This window comes from Sturnus vulgaris, chromosome 11, assembly GCF_052056855.1.
Source record: "Sturnus vulgaris isolate bStuVul1 chromosome 11, bStuVul1.hap1, whole genome shotgun sequence".
Lineage (NCBI taxonomy): Eukaryota > Metazoa > Chordata > Aves > Passeriformes > Sturnidae > Sturnus > Sturnus vulgaris.
The window spans coordinates 16,442,955-16,460,001 of NC_142253.1; the positions used below are offsets into that span (position 1 = coordinate 16,442,955).

Consider the following 17,047-nt stretch of genomic DNA (forward strand, 5'->3'; position numbering starts at 1 on the left):
GGAAAACCTACACACCCTGTCAGGATAAACTCCCATTTCTTCTGCTGGAGAGTAGACAAGGAGTGGCTCTTGGGCTGCTTCAGGTTATTAAGTCTTGAAAATGCTAAATAACTATTTGGAAATCTTCCAGTACATTCCTTTATACTGCAAATGCAAAATCAATATTTGGCTCATGTGGCCTTTTCCACCACTCCTTTTTGCCCCCATTACCATTAAAATAGTTTTAGGTGATATGAGAAAGGATTTCCATTCAATACAAGTGAACCTCTCAACGCTGTAATTTATGATTCATAATTTAAATAACTGTCTGTTGGACATTGGGCTTTGTAAATAGGTTAAAACAGACAAACAAAAATACTTAATAAAGGAAAAGGGAGATAAAGGAAGAGCCCCATAACACATCAGTAAATGATTTTTTAATATTATCATGGAAAATATGTCTTTCAAGGCATTTGATATGGAATTAATGTCAGTAACCATGTATATAAAACGTGCATGGATTATGCTAAAAAGAAGTTTACTTTTGTTTTTAACTAGAAAACAATTGTAGAGAGATGGGATTTGTTTCAAATCCCATTCTGAAAACTCTTGTGAGGTTTTCAGTTCACCCTTGTCAGCCATCCAGCACAGAGACCTCAGCTTAAAATGACATCAGCAGGCTGTGCTCTATAAATACCCATGGCCCACTGGCCTTGTAGCACTTTTTATTCCTGTTCTGATGATGGGAGGCCACAGCTCACCCAGTTTTTTGCTCTGTGCTGCTGTTTGGGAAGGCCTGAGGTCTCTGTGGTACAAGCTGAGGTACAGCCTGGTTTTCCCCCAAAATGCAGGATTTGCTGTCACAAGCCCAGGGCTGTTTGCATGAATGGTCTGACATCTTAAACAAGTTCATTATTTATCCCTTTTCTCTTTGCAATGGAATTGACCTGGCCAAGGCCTGTGTGCCCAGGTTCCTGCCTCAGCACCTCTCTGTCACTGGGGCTGCAGCTGCCCAGGCTGCTCCTGTGTCATGGGAGGCTTTTGGCACCACTTCAGTTGTGGTTTGTCTGAAGTTTCTTCTGTCCTCACTCAGAGGCAGCAGTAAACGACATGGAGATGATTTTTCTTGTGTTAGGGCTTGATTGTTTATTAATCTAAAAAAGATAAAGTTCAGAAGAAAGAAAATTCAGAAACACTTCTAGCCACCAGCTAGAAGTGAGCAAAATGGAGATGAATCCAGTTAGCAACAAAGTCTCTTAAAGCTTAACAGTTCAATAGAGAATTAACACCTATATTATTTATACTTTTGACCCAATAATCAAATTCCCATGACCCTCAGAAGGGCTCCCAGAAAGCTCAAAAGCCCCAGGGCTCTGGGATCCAGCCCTCCAGGTGTCCCATGCCCAGCCCCACGTGGGCTGAGCTTTCTCTCTGGCCCTGCACACTCAGAGCAGAGATTGCAATAAACTGCTCTGTGCTCAAGCATTTGCTCTGGATTCTGTGCTGCCCACTGGGGTATCAGAGCTCAAATCCCTCAAAACCAAAGCAAATGGAGAAAAATAAAAGGCTTGGGAGGCTTCAGCTCAACTGATGTGTTAGGAAAAGGAGATTGCTCCTTGTAGGAAGGTGATTTCCACCAAAATAATCACCCTACCCGATGGTTAAATGCTTTTTTGTCTTTGTTAGATACATTTACTTTCTGTTTTTACTGTATGTAGTGACCTTTTGTATTTTTTGAAGATCCAATAGACTATATTTTCAAGAGAAGATGCACTGTTATATTTCACTATAATACTTTTCCCCATCTTCTTCCTTAATTTTTATGCAAATCCACTGGTTTTAAGATCCCTCTACACCCCACCCCAAAGGCTTTTTTTTTTAATTAGTGGAGTAATATCCCTCCTGTTAAGCTTAACAGAAGATAAGATTCTATATATAACCAAATGCTGCCTTTAATTTAGGCTGGAAAATTATTTGCTATCTGACATTGGACTTTGTGTAGCCAGACTGCCTTCCAGAAAAGAGGTCATAAGTAGGGAGCTCCAAAATGCTAATTATAGTGAGTACAATTAATTTCTATTAAGATTTACAACATACAAATTGAAACTTTTTTCCTAATTGTGCAAACCACTGAGAAAAAGGGATGGAGTCTGTTAAGGAGGAGGATTTTCAAAACAAGAGGCCCAACTTAACCCATATTTTGTGATCACTTTGTATTTCCTTGCTATCCCTATAATCAGGATAGAGGTATCTCAGCTTGATTTTGAAGCCCAAGATAATTTTCTCTCTTGTGGCCTGTGGATTGTTGCATTTGATGCTGTGCTTTGATAAGCCAAAGCACATCCAATATCCGAGGTCTTTCACCAGGCCCTTGCTGTCATCTTTGTCCTGTTGATGCTCCCTGGCAGCTCAGCCTCTGCCTGGGAGGTGTTTCCAGCCCTGACCCTGCAGGAGAGGGAGGCTCCTGGGAAAAGGAGCCCGTTGTGCACACAGTTCCCATTCACAGAGAGCTCCTAGTGGGAAGCACTGAGTGGCAGCCACAGAGCTGGATTTTCCACGCTGAAAGAGTTGTGCTTATCTCCAGAAATAAAACTGCAAGCAAAGGCAGGACTCAAGGCTTCTATTGTTTGTCCCTACAGTAGATTAAGGAACAAGTTCTGTGGGGTTTTTGACTTCAGGAAGAATTTGAAGCGCTGCTTTGAAGGGCACAAAAGGATGTCCCTCCTGGAGTGCCTTTCAGGAGTGCCTGAAAGCAAATGCTGCCTTATTTCAGTGTGCTTCTGGTTAATACAGACATTTAACTGCAGCAGCCTCTCCAAGTGGAAGAAGCCAGACATTGAAGGAGTCTCTGCTTTGTTCCATTACTTTGTTATTTAGTGTCTTGGGCTTGCCTTGAAAGGGTTTAAATTTTTCTTTTTTTAAATTTTAAGTTTTATATGTTGCCCTTTAGTATTTTTGCCTTTCTGGCAAGTAGATAAAAACAAATGTTAGGTGTGAACCATCATAAAATGATGACAGTAACTAAATCTTACAGAAAAATAGGTGTTGCCTGCTGTCCATTTGTTGTAGGCCTTAGAATTGACCACATTAGTTTTGAAAGCAACTAGTTTCCCAAATCAGATTCTAAAATAAAACCAAACCAAGTGAGCTAGTCTGTGAAATCCAGGATAACAAGATGCTGAGACACAAACATTTCTATTTCTGAATATAGTAATTTGGTCTGAAAGCTCCTGAAAATGACGTAGGGAGAAGCTGGCAAGTGTCCATACTGCCTGCTTTCATATAGCCATGCATATGGATACCAGAGGCCAGCCAGAAAAGTAGCAAAAATTACATTTATAATTCCTTCCTAATCCGTCTGAACTGAACTGTGATCAGGTTTCCAAAAAGGCTGCTTTTATTTTGTTGTTATGATAAAAGGAAATTAGGAAAATATAGGAAATGCTTGAAAGGCTAACTGAATATGATATTATTCTGATCATCACATTATTTTTTGTAAAATACATTGGAAATAGGAAGTCTGAAGCTAAGGATGTTTTGTCAGGCTCAGCCTGACACTTCCAGCTCAGCTAACAAGGCACAGGTAGCAGTAAGAGGTTTCTTTCCCTTCCCCACTTACATAATTAAAACCAGTATTGATTCTGAGTTCACATAATTAAAGGCATTACTAACAATGGTCTGATTTTATGCACTGATCTGAAACTGTTCATCCGTATTAACAATTAACTTGCTGCTTGGAATGATCGGGGCATCAGCCATGGTCTCTCAGAACACAGAGAACGATTTGCAGAATGGAACTGGGACAGCCCCCAGTGTCCCCTGTGGAGTTTAAGGCTGTGGCTGTGCTCTGTCCCTGCAGGTGACATCCGGAATGACCTGTACCTGACCCTGGAGAAGGGGGACTTTGAAAGGGGTGGCAAAAGTGTGCAGAAGAACATCGAGGTGACCATGTACGTGCTCTATGCCGATGGAGAAATCCTGAAAGTAAGTGCTCCTCTCCCTGGGAGCCTCAGGAGCTCCCTGCAGGGACACATCCTCTGGTTCCACAGTCTCTTGATGCAAGGGAAGAGCTAAAATAAAAGTGGCCCTCTCTTTTTTTATTGTGAAGTTTGTAAGCTCTATATTATAGAGTTATAAATCTGTAAGGTTTTGGAGCACTTCCCTTATATGGAGATAGAAGACTTGGAGAAAATACTCATAAACTAAAAAGCCTGTGTGATTTCCAAATGTGATGTCAGTGGCTAAAGTAAAAAATTTTAGAGTAACTGTAATCAGAACTGAGGAGTATATGGCATATCTAAAATTAAATTATGTGTGTCATACAACATGATGAAATGTGATTCCAAAGGAGACTTCTAAATCTGAGTTGTTGGGTTATAGTACTGAATGAAGTTCTGGAAAATAACTTTGAATAAAATTGCACTCTGGGTTGGCTCCATTCCAGCTGGGGATGGGGATTGTTTATGTTTGTTGTTTTACCTCCTCTGCTCTTTTAGTTTTATTGAAGAGAAGGAGGTGGGTGGGAGGTTGTGAATATAGAGAAGTAAACAGGAAGGATTTCAGCATGAGCAGCTATCAGAAATAACTTCCCCCTACCTATTCTTTTACCTCCAGTGTAATAAAATGGGCTTTGTAGCCATTATTGTGGAGACCCTAAACACCTAAAAGTGTGTACTTAATACATTGCCATAATCTGGTTTTAATTGAAAGGATAACTTTCATTACTACAACTGCTTGTGGTTTCATTAAAAGTGTATTTCTTGTAAGGAATTCGTTTGTGCTCAGAGCTGCTGCAGGAAGATCAGATTCCTTTTCTGCCTAAGCCTAAGTTTTTCAAACTGAGTGGCCAAATTTTAATCATCTGTTGAATTCAGTCTGCTGAGGACAAAGAGAAGTCTCTCAAACTGCAATATCAGCATCTTCAAATGCTAATGTACATGATGGTGCCTAATGATTACATACAAAAGCCAGATAATTTCTAGACATTATGAGTTCTAACTTTGGGCATTTTGGTTGGAATGGTCATTCAGGAGATGAAGTTGGTTTTTCATTGTCTTTGCCTGTTATTACTATTGTAAAGTACATTGGAGGTTTTCATGGGAGAGTGGGACAGGCATTGCACAAACACTGTAAAGGATGGTCAATCGAATTGGAAAAAAATCAGGTTAACAGACTGTCCTGAGAAGCTGTGCCTGCCCCATCCCTGGAAGTGCTCAAGGCCATGTTGAATGGAACTCTGAGCAACCTGGTCTGGTGGAAGATGTCCCTGCCCATGGCAGGGGGTTGGAACAAGAGCTTTAAAGTCCTTTCCAACCCAAACCACTCTAGGATTTGCCATAAAGAAGAGACTTTACATATAAAGGATCTTTGTGAGGTTTTAAAATTTAAGCCACATGTTTAAAAGAAACTCTCTGTCTCAGTTTTTGTGGTATTGCTCCTCTGTATGGTTGCAGTCAAAGCAGCAAAGACATTTGGTTTGTGTCTGGGACATCTTTGGTTCCTGCTGTTCCATGGTGCCTGTGAATGTGGGCAGAACACTGAGAGTTCATTGACCTTTGGCACTGTCCCCCACAGCATTCCCTGGAAAAGCTGCAGCCCACGGCTTGGACAGGAGCTCTCTTTGCTGGGTTAAGAACTGGCTGGGTGGTGAACGGTGCTGCATCCAGCTGGGGACAGTCACCAGTGCTGCCCCTCAGGGCTCTGTGCTGGGGCCAGTCCTGTTCAATGTTCTTACTGACAACATGGATGAGGGGATTGAGTCCTTCATTAGTAAATTTGTGGGTGACACTAAGCTGGGAGCATGTGTTGATGTGCTGGAAGGCAGGAGGGCTCTGCAGGGAGACCTGGAGAGGTTGGATGGGTGGGCAGAGTCCAGTGGGATGAAGTTTAAGAAGTCCAAGTCCAAGTCCTACATCCATGTTTGGATGTAGGTGTTTATTGTATCTACTCAGTGCTTGATGGAAAACTTAGCTGAAATAACTAAAGATACTGGTTTGCATCTAGTATCACAGGTCTCTTAGTTCACCCTTCGACCCAAAACAAAGTTTCACGATCTCCTAAAAAAAAATGCTGAGTCCTGCATTTTGGCCACAATCACCCCCTGCAGTGTTACAGGCTGGGGACAGTGAGGCTGGACAGTGCCCAGGCACAAAGGGACCTGGGGGCACTGATGGGCAGCAGCTGGACATGAGCCAGCAGTGTGCCCTGGTGGCCAAGAAGGCCAATGGCATTTGGTGACATGGTTTAGTTGAGATGTTAGGGCATGGGGGGGACTTGATGGTCTTGGAGATCTCTTCTAACCCAGTCATTTTGTGTGATTCTGTGTAAAATCCTTAAACTGGTCCCAGGCAGCAGCACAATCCAAATCTGAATTGTGCCTTTGTGAAGCCCTTAGCAGAACCATGCATAGCATTAATGAGAATTTTCTCAGCTCCTCATTGCTGCTGAGTGTATCTTGATCCAGAAATAGTTCTATTGAAAGGAGTGAAATTACCTCCAGAATGTAGTGCTGTTCAAAATGAAAAAGAGTATTTCCTTCTCAAAATGGTCTTACTCAATTGTTAGTATATTTCAATATAGTCTGAAAAATTAAAAAAAAAAATCCTTTGACACATTTCTCACTTCTTTCTTCTTTCTGTTCCAGTAGCAGGAATAGCCTATGAATTGCAAGCCACACCTCTAACAGTAGAAATTTCCTGATAGTTTTTCTAATTTAGCTTCCCTTCCTTGCCTCTGCTCTCTAATTCCCCTGCATATTTGGGTCTCAGGGTCACCAGGTGTCTAGAGATTAGTCTGATGTTTGTATCTTGCAGATCACAAAATAGAATGAAAGATTTACCAGTCTGCCCTCCTCAGATTATAGATTGTAATATGACTGCATGGGAACTAAGTTAACAACCAGAAGGAGAGACTATTCATGTATTTGAAGTTCATGGTATGAAACTGCATTCAAAGTGTGGCCATTTGTCAGCCAGAGCAGGTGGTTTCTTGATGGGACAAAACCAGCTCACATTAAAATTTTTGAATTTTTACTGTACCTTGTAGAGGAAATAAAAATACTATTTTGTTTGCTCCTAAGAAGCCTAATGCAGAACGAGGTTTTGGAACTGCTGTGTTGAAGCCCAACCATTTTCTCTTTACAACCATTATTACAGAACAGAACAGGGATCTTACAGAGTTCTGGGTAGCAGTACTGGCACTGCTCTCTACTAACCTGTTGTTATCTGCAACACTTAATTCTTGTTGCTGTATTAAAAAAATGTGGGGTTGTGGCTCATCCCATGTGATTGCTGAGGATTATTTGAGAGGACTGAGTTGTGTGAGTTCAGCCTTCAGTCATTCAGTTGGATCAGAGCCTTTGCAGTGAGTCTGTCCACATAGGCTGTCCCTGCATGGAATCCCAGAATTCCAGAGAGCTTTTCTTCCCTTTTGGGCTCCTTCACAAATTCTTAACTTCCTCAAAGCCAGCAGATTATTGCCAAAGGTTGAACTAACTGTCTGGTTAATGGGATGTTCTTGACTGGGCAGTCAGATGGTTACAGATTTTAAAAATCAACATTTCTGATATTTTCTTGGGATAGAATTTATAGATGCCTTGGGGAAATGACCAGTAGCAGTTTCCTGTCATTATACTGTACCATGGGGGGGGTTTACATCAGAATTTATATTACATGTGTTATTCTTGGTCTGCTTAGCTTGTTTCTTCCTGGATTCATTATCCTTGGACATGCTAAAAGTGAAGAATCTCCAAGCTGTCTTTTTTCTGCTTGGTTTTATGAGGGGTTGTATCTCCTGGATCTCTTTGCAAGTGCTGGGTCTAGAGCATGGGTTAGTGCTCATATATAAAAAAATGTGCTTCCTGCTCCATGTCTTCATCACAAAGGACCTTTTACTGTCCTGATTTCAGGACTCCAGTGTTTATCCTATTTTCCTCCACTTGTATTCTAAGGATTTTTTTATTTTCTAAACAATATCAGTTCATGTTTTTCTTCGTCTGTGTTTTGTGAAGGCATAGATTGGGGAAGATCTCTGAGTTTGTTATATCTGAAGGCAGAAATTTAGATCCAATATGTTTTTTAGGTGATGAGTATTACACAGAAATTCTTGGCTTACCACTGAGGAAGTAACTTGATTAGAAATGCCTGGGATTACTTGGGGAGGCTGGATAGTTGTAGCTTTGAAAGATGAGCATTTGTGAAGAGCTTGGAAAGGTCAATTAGCACTTCCAAACTGAGATACTGAAGCAGAAATCTGGTTAAAGGATCTTTTCACAGAAGGCTAATATTACAAGTGATGGTCCTGTTATGTCCTATTTTTTGGATCAATTTTATATGTTTGGATGTAGGTGTTTATTGTATCTACTCAGTGCTTGATGGAAAACTTAGCTTAAATAACTTAAGATACTGGTTTGCATCTAGTATCACAGGTCTCTTAGTTCACCCTTCGACCCAAAACAAAGTTTCACGATCTCCTAAAAAAATTCACATTTCATTGTGTCTGAATTTCTTTTTCTGACTCTTTCATGTCTACAGAAAGCCATGAATTATATCAAGGTTATCACAGGTAGTGAAATCACTCCCAGGTGCTGGTGTGCTGTGTTTAATGCTGAGTTGTTTCCTTCGGTGGCAGGACTGCATCAGCCTGGGCTCGGGGGAGCCGAGCAGGAGCGCCTACCACTCCTTTGTGCTGTACCACAACAACAGCCCGCGCTGGGGGGAGATCATCAAACTGCCCATCCCCATCGACCGCTTCCGCGGCTCCCACCTGCGCTTCGAGTTCCGCCACTGCTCCAGTGAGTGCCCTGCACGCCTGGCCTGCTCCAGGGCAAACCTGAAACCTCCCACTGGGGTCCCTCCAGGAAACACATTCAGGCAGTCCCTCCCCCCAGATTTCCTTGGAGAGAAGTGGAAAAAAGCTGTTTAGTTATCAGGCAAAGCACTCCCCAGCACAAAAATGAACAATACTAAACAGTAAAACCTCTCTCTGCTCTGAAGAGATGACAGATTGAGCAGAGTCCCTTCCATGGGTTGAGCCTGGCTCACTCGGGCTGTTCTCAGTCCCTCCAGTGCTGGGAAATGTCACAGCCCAGGTGTGCCACAGGTGTGAGCTCCCGGTGCTCCCCTGGGTTTTCAGTCCAGAGCAGGTTTGAACAGTTCCAAGAAAAAGGAAAAAAAAAAAAAAAAAAAAAACAAAAAACCAAAACCCCACAGTCCAGGGAGCTTCTCTGCCTCAGCTAGCCAGAAACTAACCAAGAGCAAGGGAGAGCTCTGTGCTGCTGCCCACTGCAGACAGCCCAGGCTGTGTGAAGGATGTGGGGCACCAAGTGCAGTCTCTGGTAACAAACTCTGCTCCTCTGCTCTCCCCCTTCACTCCTGGAACCAGGCTTAAAACACCAGGGCAAAGCTAAAAGGCCCCAGCTCCTTCCACTGCCAGTTAAATCTGGATGAGGCTGTCACTGGGTGGAAAGCAGGAAAGAGAGGCCAGCCTGAAATACATGGAAGAGGCACTGCTAAGCAGCCTTTTGCTGAATTTATCAAAGGGCTCACTAAAAACGATTGCACTAAAAACATGGTGAACGATCAGTGCAGGGCAAAGCACTTTGTAGATGTTTGTCCCTGCTGTTCTTTTGTTGTGTTTTTCTGTAAAATGTTTTATTTGCAGGATAAACAGTTTAGATTTTGCTGTGTTTGATTTGAAGCTTGTCAGTCCTTTACATAGAACTAGAAAAAAGAAATTAGAATTAGAAAAGTTGTTTGTTCTGTAAGCTGCTTGTTTTCTTTTAGGCATGTGGAGAAGTTGATGAGTAATCTTGTATATCCTGACAGACAGGGTATGCACAAATACAATTTCTTCTTTCTATCTCTTGCTGCAGCAAAAGACAAGGGAGAAAAGAAGCTCTTTGGTTTTGCATTCACCCCATTGATGAGAGATGATGGCACGACCTTGTCGGATGATATCCATGAGCTTTATGTTTATAAGGTACCAGTTCTTTGCAGACTTCTCACTGCCCATCTCTGCTTCATTACTTAAATGAGTAATGGTCATTACATTATCCTTCTCCCCCTTATTAGAAGTGTATGAGGAACAGATTAATAGTAGTTTCAAAATTTTATATATTCAAAATCACATGGTTTGGATAGAGCCTTCTATTCTAGGTGCAGCTCACCTTTTCCATCCTAATGATGATGATTTATCTCCTATAAATCTCATCCATTTTGACTTCAAACATGCTGATGTTCATGAACATTCAGCACTTCTACCAGCCTAAGGCATTGCTCTGTGCCTTTGTAAGATGACATTGTGCTGGATTCAAATGCCTCGTGCTGCAGTGCCACAGCTTGGCAGCCCTGCAGCAAGAGATTTGTACTTTGGGGTTTTTCCTTCCTGCTGATTCACCTGGGTTTATTTGTTTAGTACAATTTTCAGGCAGCAGCACTAAGTTTACATCTGGAAGATCTGGTGAGTTCTAAAGAGGCATTGGTTGGAGACCTCTCTGTAGAGCTGGGTCTGTTCTGGGCATGTCCAGGCCCCCAAGCACAGCTTTTCCTCTGGAAGTGTTGGTGTGCACCCACAAGAATCTCAACACAGCCACTGTTGGGGAGCTGCTGACAGGCTGTGGGCGTGTGGGATGAGATGGACATGGCACAGCTCTGTCCCTTGTGCTGTCCCTGCAGTGTGATGAGAACAGCACGTTCAACAACCACGCGCTCTACCTGGGGCTGCCGTGCTGCAAGGAGGATTACAATGGCTGCCCCAACATCCCCTCCAGCCTCATCTTCCAGCGCAGCACCAAAGAGACCTTCTCAGTCTCCACACAGCTCTCTTCTACCAAACTGACCCAGAATGGTGAGTTGATGATCCCTCAGAACTGCCCAAGGCAGCAGGAATTTGGAAAGAGAGAAAAAAAGTCACTATTAGCACTTCTACACAATCCAGAATTTGTTTTGCTTGGCTTTTACAGAGCAGCTAAGTAAATAAGATTTTTTTACAGCAACGTCCCTAAAGCACAAGCAGACAGCAGTGGATTGTCCACAGTGCAGTGTCACACAGAGAAAAATGCAGCCTTTACTCTTTTCAAAGCACTTTACCATTCCTCCATTCCTTTCTCCGTTAGCAGTATTGACTCACTCCATATTGTACTTCTTGTTTTCCATTATATATATATATACACATATGTCATTTCCCAAGAAGTGTGGATGGATTGCATCAAGAGGTGAAGTGTAATGTGATGAATCTCTGGTGGGTCTGGGGTTGTCAGTCTTCCCTCTGTGTGTGGTTCTAGCTCTTCCTCCCTCTCTCTGCAGTGGATCTGCTTGCCCTGCTCAAATGGAAAGCTTACCCAGATCGAGTGATGGATATTCTGGGAAGACTGAGACATGTCAGTGGCGAGGAGATTGTTAAGGTACTACATGAAATAACAGCCTTTGCATCTCTCTGTGACAGGCAGTGAGTTCAGACCTGCAGGGCTCTTCTGAAGGCTCCCTCTTACTGTGCTTTTTGATTGACACTGTGAGCTTCCACCCTGTATGAATCGGGATTTTATTGTGATGTGAAACTGGACAGGAAGATACATTTGAGAAATTAGTGCACAGTAAGTCTGTGGGATCAAACCAGAGCTAATCCTTAGTCAGATTCTGTCAGCCACATGTGCTGGGTCCTCAGCACCATTGGTTGCAGTCTGCAGTCCCACACAGCTGCTGGTGCAGACACAGACCCTGGCAGGGGCTCTCTGGTGCATCCAGCCAGTGCTGCACCAGTCTTTTTTCTGCCAGCTCATCATTTCACCAGGTTTTGTAGCCACTGTTGCTCTACATGATAATCCTGTGTGGCCTGAGCTTCCTTCAGGCCCAGGAACTTCCAGCTGTGTTTGAATACTTGTGGTCTCAGCAAAACAAATTGCATTCCAGATATGCCTCTGATAATCTTAGGTATGATGGGAACTCTCCCTGGGAATTATTTCTATAAATATGGAAGTAAAAGCTGATTTCTAACACAAACAACCAAGGAGAAGAAACTGAAGACAAATCCTGTCACTTAATAAGTAGTTTATCATTAAAGCCACTTCACTGTAACTCAAATATTTGAGTGTTGCCAAATCTGGAATGTTACTCTTTGTGATAACTTGGTAACAGTAACAGGGGAGCACAGAGCCCATTTATATTGGAATTCTTCAAGAATGTCATGTTTTGTACACTTTGTTTGTAGGGCAGTACAAGTATCTGCCTTTTATAGAGAAAGAAAAAGAAAGATATGGATTGAATTATTTCATGGGAAGAAGTAATTGATTCTCCCCATAAATCAGCTGTCATTTGGCTCTGAGATATGAAGAACAGAATGTAATAATTCAGAAAAGAAGACATTTTATCATTTCAGAGACTTCATAAATTGTTATAATTTATTTCTTGTTGTCCACGTTAGAAATTTAAGTAGAGTAGATTAAAAAATTGTGAGAGAATGTGCAGTTAATGATCTCCAGCACTCTCCTTCACACTCATCCTTTCGGGGACTGTGCTTTCAGAAAGAAAATCACTGAACTGTCAGTGCTCAACAAGCTGTGGAGTTAAGGGTGAAAGAAGCAATTGGCAACATATAACTTGCCCCAATTAATGCTTGTTAGAAAAGCTTTACTTTCTGTCATTTAACAAAAATGTCAACATTAAACATAATTTAATGTAGTGCCCGGCCTCAGATTTGATGCTGAACAGTACCTGAGACTCCAGTGATTTGAGAATGAGAGCAAGTTGTTTTGCCACTGGTGTCAGGCAGCACTTCCAGTCAGCTTAAAGTGAGAGGAACACTCAGTAAAAATTACAAATCAGGTATATAGTACATATTTCTTTTTTTTTTGTTTGCTTTCTGTCATTTTGTTCAAAAGTATTCCTTGCAAAGAGAAAAAATTTTTCCTAGTAAAATCAAATTAAAATCTGTCACATCATATGGGTGAACCTGAAGTGATTTGTCCTTGGCAAGTGTTTCACAAAGCTATTAACATGTATGAACTAATTAAAGCAGGAGAGAAATAACCTTTTGACTAGAAGTTGAAATTCTTTGTTCATGTCATTTTAGTTCCTACAAGATATTCTGGACACGTTGTTTGTAGTTTTGGATGACAACACAGAGAAGTATGGTCTGTTGGTCTTCCAGTCTCTGGTAAGCTGCTGGATTATTATTTGTCTCATGCTTAGTAAGTTTTCATTTTCTTATGATCACGTTGCTAGTATTGAAATACTCAGCTGGATCCAGCTGTGTTTTCTGTAATGATCTCGGGTGAGAAGGGCAGGCTGACCTCAGCACATCCAGGGGCAGCAATATTTGCTCTCATGTGGGAGATGCAAGCAGTAATACCCGATAACACAATCGTGTTGGAACTGTTTACACAGCTCATGTATTTGAATGCTCCTTACCTTGGGCACCTGTTTGTAGACACTTGGCAGCAATGTGCAATTCCTTCAGCTGGGTTCCCTTGTCCATGTCCCCAGGTGTTCATCATCAACCTGCTCCGTGACAGCAAGTACTTCCACTTCCGCCCCGTCATGGACACCTACATCCAGAAGCACTTTGCAGGAGCTCTGGCTTACAAGTAGGTCTTGTGTTCCTTCCTCCCTTTGAGAGGTGGCATCACCAAGCTTGGGGATGGTGGCACTGTCAGGATCACAACCTTCCTGGCAGCAGTGTCCCCAGAACTAGAGCTACTCACCTGGAAGTTTTCCAGCACAGCTGTGGGGAAAAGCTGCTGAATGTCACCAGTGGCTGAGTGTGGCCACACTGGGCATTTCTCTTGCCCTTCTGGACTTGGCAAATCTTTCTTTTTTTTTTTTTTTTTAACTGAAGAGACACTCAGCAATAACTCACTGTCAGTCTGTAGTCTATAAAAATGAGCTATGTGTATTCCTCATGAGGATAAGCACTCCTCATCTTAAGGATGTTGGGATACACGACTTGTGTGAAAGCTTAGAGAACTAATTGTAATTTCTAAAGTAGATAGGTATTCACATAAGGTGTTCTATTTGGTTACAATTTAATTTCAGTAGATCAGAAATTTAAATTTCACTGTCACTTTGAAGATTCTGCCTTATTTTCTGGTATTCCAAAGAGTCTTGCATCAGAAAATGAGACAGACTTTTTGAAAGCAGTAACATGTAACCTTCAGGGTGCTGTTTTTACTTTCTTTTAGACCATTGCTTTTTATATCTGAGTATATTCTATCTTTGGCCACAGTAAACTATAAAAAACAGCTAATAATTTCTTCTGATTCTTTTAAGCAATTCACATTTTTGTGTAATTAAAAGAAATATTAAAAAATACTCTATCAGTGGCAGGTAAAAACCCATAGACAATATTCGATACTGGAAGGCACAGTCCTGTTCAGAGAGTAAAAAGGTGTTCTGTTCTGCTTTGTGCTAATTAGCATCTCTTTCAGACTAAACAAATGTTTTTTGGTAGTCTGAGGTCTGAAATAAAACACGGGTTTAATACCTCTTTGTAAGTTAGTCCAGATGGTCTCGTGCACTTAGCAAAATAGATGCAGGTATTTTCTTTGTGATCTCAGCTTCTAAAAGCTTCTTACTGAGATGAGAGCTGGGATTTCTTAATAAAAAGTATGTTTTGGTCTTAGAACCGTGTCTTTATCAAAGCTATCTCTCTAATAACATCTTTTTTATGTTCTCTTAGTGTTCCTCATGGTCCAAGTCAATTACAGAGAAGGAATAATTTTCTGGTTTTGAACCTTAAATAAATGTAAATACCATGTAAATCCAGTATCAAGGACAGCTGTAACTGACCACTGAAATAAAGTGAAATGAGACTGATTTAGAGATCTCTCCCTAAAACCAAAATGTTTTCTGACTGCCAAAAGTGGTGCTGAAGGTTGCTGTGCTCTGGCTGTTCCCTCAGGGAGCTGATCCGCTGTCTGAAGTGGTACATGGACCGCTCGGCCGAGCTCGTGCGCCAGGACCACATCCAGGAGGCAATGAGAGTAGGTATCCATGGGACACTGGGGTCTGTTCCTCTGGGACCACACACAGCTGGGGAGGCTGCACATGGAATCAAGGGTAGTGTGGCACTGCCTTCCTAGAATTGTTTAACTAGATTTTTATATATATATAGCCACAATTTTAGTTTCAGGGGGAGATTTATTCTTGTGCTGAAAAAATTGAAAGAATTAAGTCCCCTGAAGCTCTTTTGCAACCCTGTGGAGAACTTAAGTGAGGCTTATATCCAAGGCCAGTGCATAAATACTCCACTGATGTGGGCTGCACCTTGCCCTCCAAGCAGCAGCAGTTTTGAATGTGTCAGGCACGGGTGCTATGGATCAAAGTTTAGCTCTTCATTCCTGGCTGTGACACAGCTCCATTGTACCATGGGTTGAAGCCCTGGAGTATTTTAAGCAGCAGATAAATGAGTCTTTGACTGGCTGGAAATCCTCAGAAGCAGCACAGGACCTGACCTGTGGTTCTGTGATAGGAGCCTGATGTCCCAGGGAGGCATAGCTGTGAGAAACACCAGGAATGTTTCTACTACATTCTGAATGCTACTACAGAGAAATCAGAGAATAAATAAAGTATTCATTTTACCATGTGTAATAGCCTCGAAGTCAGTGTGTCAAGTCCATAAATACAAGATGCCAACATCTGCAGGAAGATGTTTTTCTCTGAGTGAATGCCTACCTGCACCTTCTGCCTCTAAGGAGGCTGGTGTCCTAACACCTGAGTCTGGGCACTTGGGGAGCTGGAAGCAGTGGCAGTGATCAGCACTTGGATTTTATCACTTGTCAGTACAAATAGGTGAAACCTTATTCCAGGTGAAGGACACTGCCAATGCCATCCTCTCACTTCCCAGATCCTATTCAGATAATACAAGGACATTACACCAGTGCCTGCTTTGTCTTTGTAGATATTGACATGCTTAGGAACATCTTCTTTAGAATTTTCAACCACAGATTCATATGGAATGGTAAAAATAGGGCAAATATGCCTTTTCAAGGAATTAGCAACTTTCTCATTCTTTTTTTCCCTATCTTTTTTTTTTTTTTTTTTTAATTGCAAAAAAGCTATTAAAGTTATGAGATGAGAGGAAGATCTCCAGCTGGAATGACTTCGAGGAGGTTTTTGTTGCCTCTCAAACCACTCATTAGTGCTTTATGCAGTGCAGCAAATAGAGATGTAGGATATTGTCCCTGTGTGATCTGCATTTGTTGAACCCGTTTGGAAATAGCAATGACAGGAATGCTGGAATGTCTTTCAGCAGCTGGGTTAAAGTCAGTCTGTGAATATGATTTGTTGTGTCTCGGCCTCCAAGGCAGCTCTTTGCTTACTGGGGCTCTCAAGTGCTGGCCTGGAACGTGGCTGTTCCCTCTGTGAGGGAGGTCAGTTTGCAGGCCCGACAGCCCAAGCCTTTCCAAGCACAGGAATGAAAATTACCAGGAGATTGTGCAGACCTGACAGCACATCCTCTGCCACCCACACTGCTGTCACTTCTTATTCAGACAGTTGCCTTTGCAGGTATCTCTTGCAGGCCCAAATTCAAGTCTTTATCTTCTCCCATTATTTCCTTCTTTGTTTCCAGATTTTATTTGAGACATTTGGAGCAAGTTTGTACCAAAACCATTATCATTGCTAATGTGTCATTACTAGTACCAGCTTCTGCTGTTGGAGATTTCTGTGGTCTTTGATGTGTTCACCACACTCCTTGCATTAGCAGTTCTTTGACTGAGAAAACAGGATAGCTCTGTATCCCTTTTTCCCTGAATGCTCTGTTCAGTGCAGTGCCCTAAAGCTGGTGCTGAAATACTCTGCACTCTTACGGCTCCTGGCTGCTCATGTACAATCATGATGGACATGCAGATGTCTCATAGGATTCTGATTTCCAATCCTGGCATTAGCAAAGAGTGTTCTAGAGGATTTCTAAAATTTCTTACCTCCCTCAAGACTGCTCTTAATTGTCAAAACCTCCTGTGCAACTTGGAGGAGCTATAACTGAAAGGAATTTCTACCTAGAACACAGCATCATGTTCCTTTATTGTGCCCTATACAAAGCTGCACAAAAGTTGCAGCTGCCTGTGCCTCCCAGG

General features: G+C 42.0%; 1 protein-coding gene across 11 annotated transcripts in view; it reads left to right on the forward strand.

Annotated features, from left to right (window-relative positions):
* Positions 1–17,047, forward strand: part of DOCK3 (dedicator of cytokinesis 3) — a 186,951-nt gene that overhangs the window by 112,801 nt on the left and 57,103 nt on the right. For all 11 annotated transcript variants that reach the window (XM_088171617.1, XM_088171614.1, XM_088171615.1 and 8 more), the window contains exons 15-22: positions 3,839–3,963; positions 8,608–8,770; positions 9,851–9,957; positions 10,653–10,824; positions 11,283–11,380; positions 13,045–13,128; positions 13,458–13,558; positions 14,872–14,953. In XM_088171617.1, coding sequence (XP_088027743.1) covers positions 3,839–3,963; positions 8,608–8,770; positions 9,851–9,957; positions 10,653–10,824; positions 11,283–11,380; positions 13,045–13,128; positions 13,458–13,558; positions 14,872–14,953 — 932 coding nt within the window. The remainder of the gene's footprint in view (positions 1–3,838; positions 3,964–8,607; positions 8,771–9,850; positions 9,958–10,652; positions 10,825–11,282; positions 11,381–13,044; positions 13,129–13,457; positions 13,559–14,871; positions 14,954–17,047) is intronic.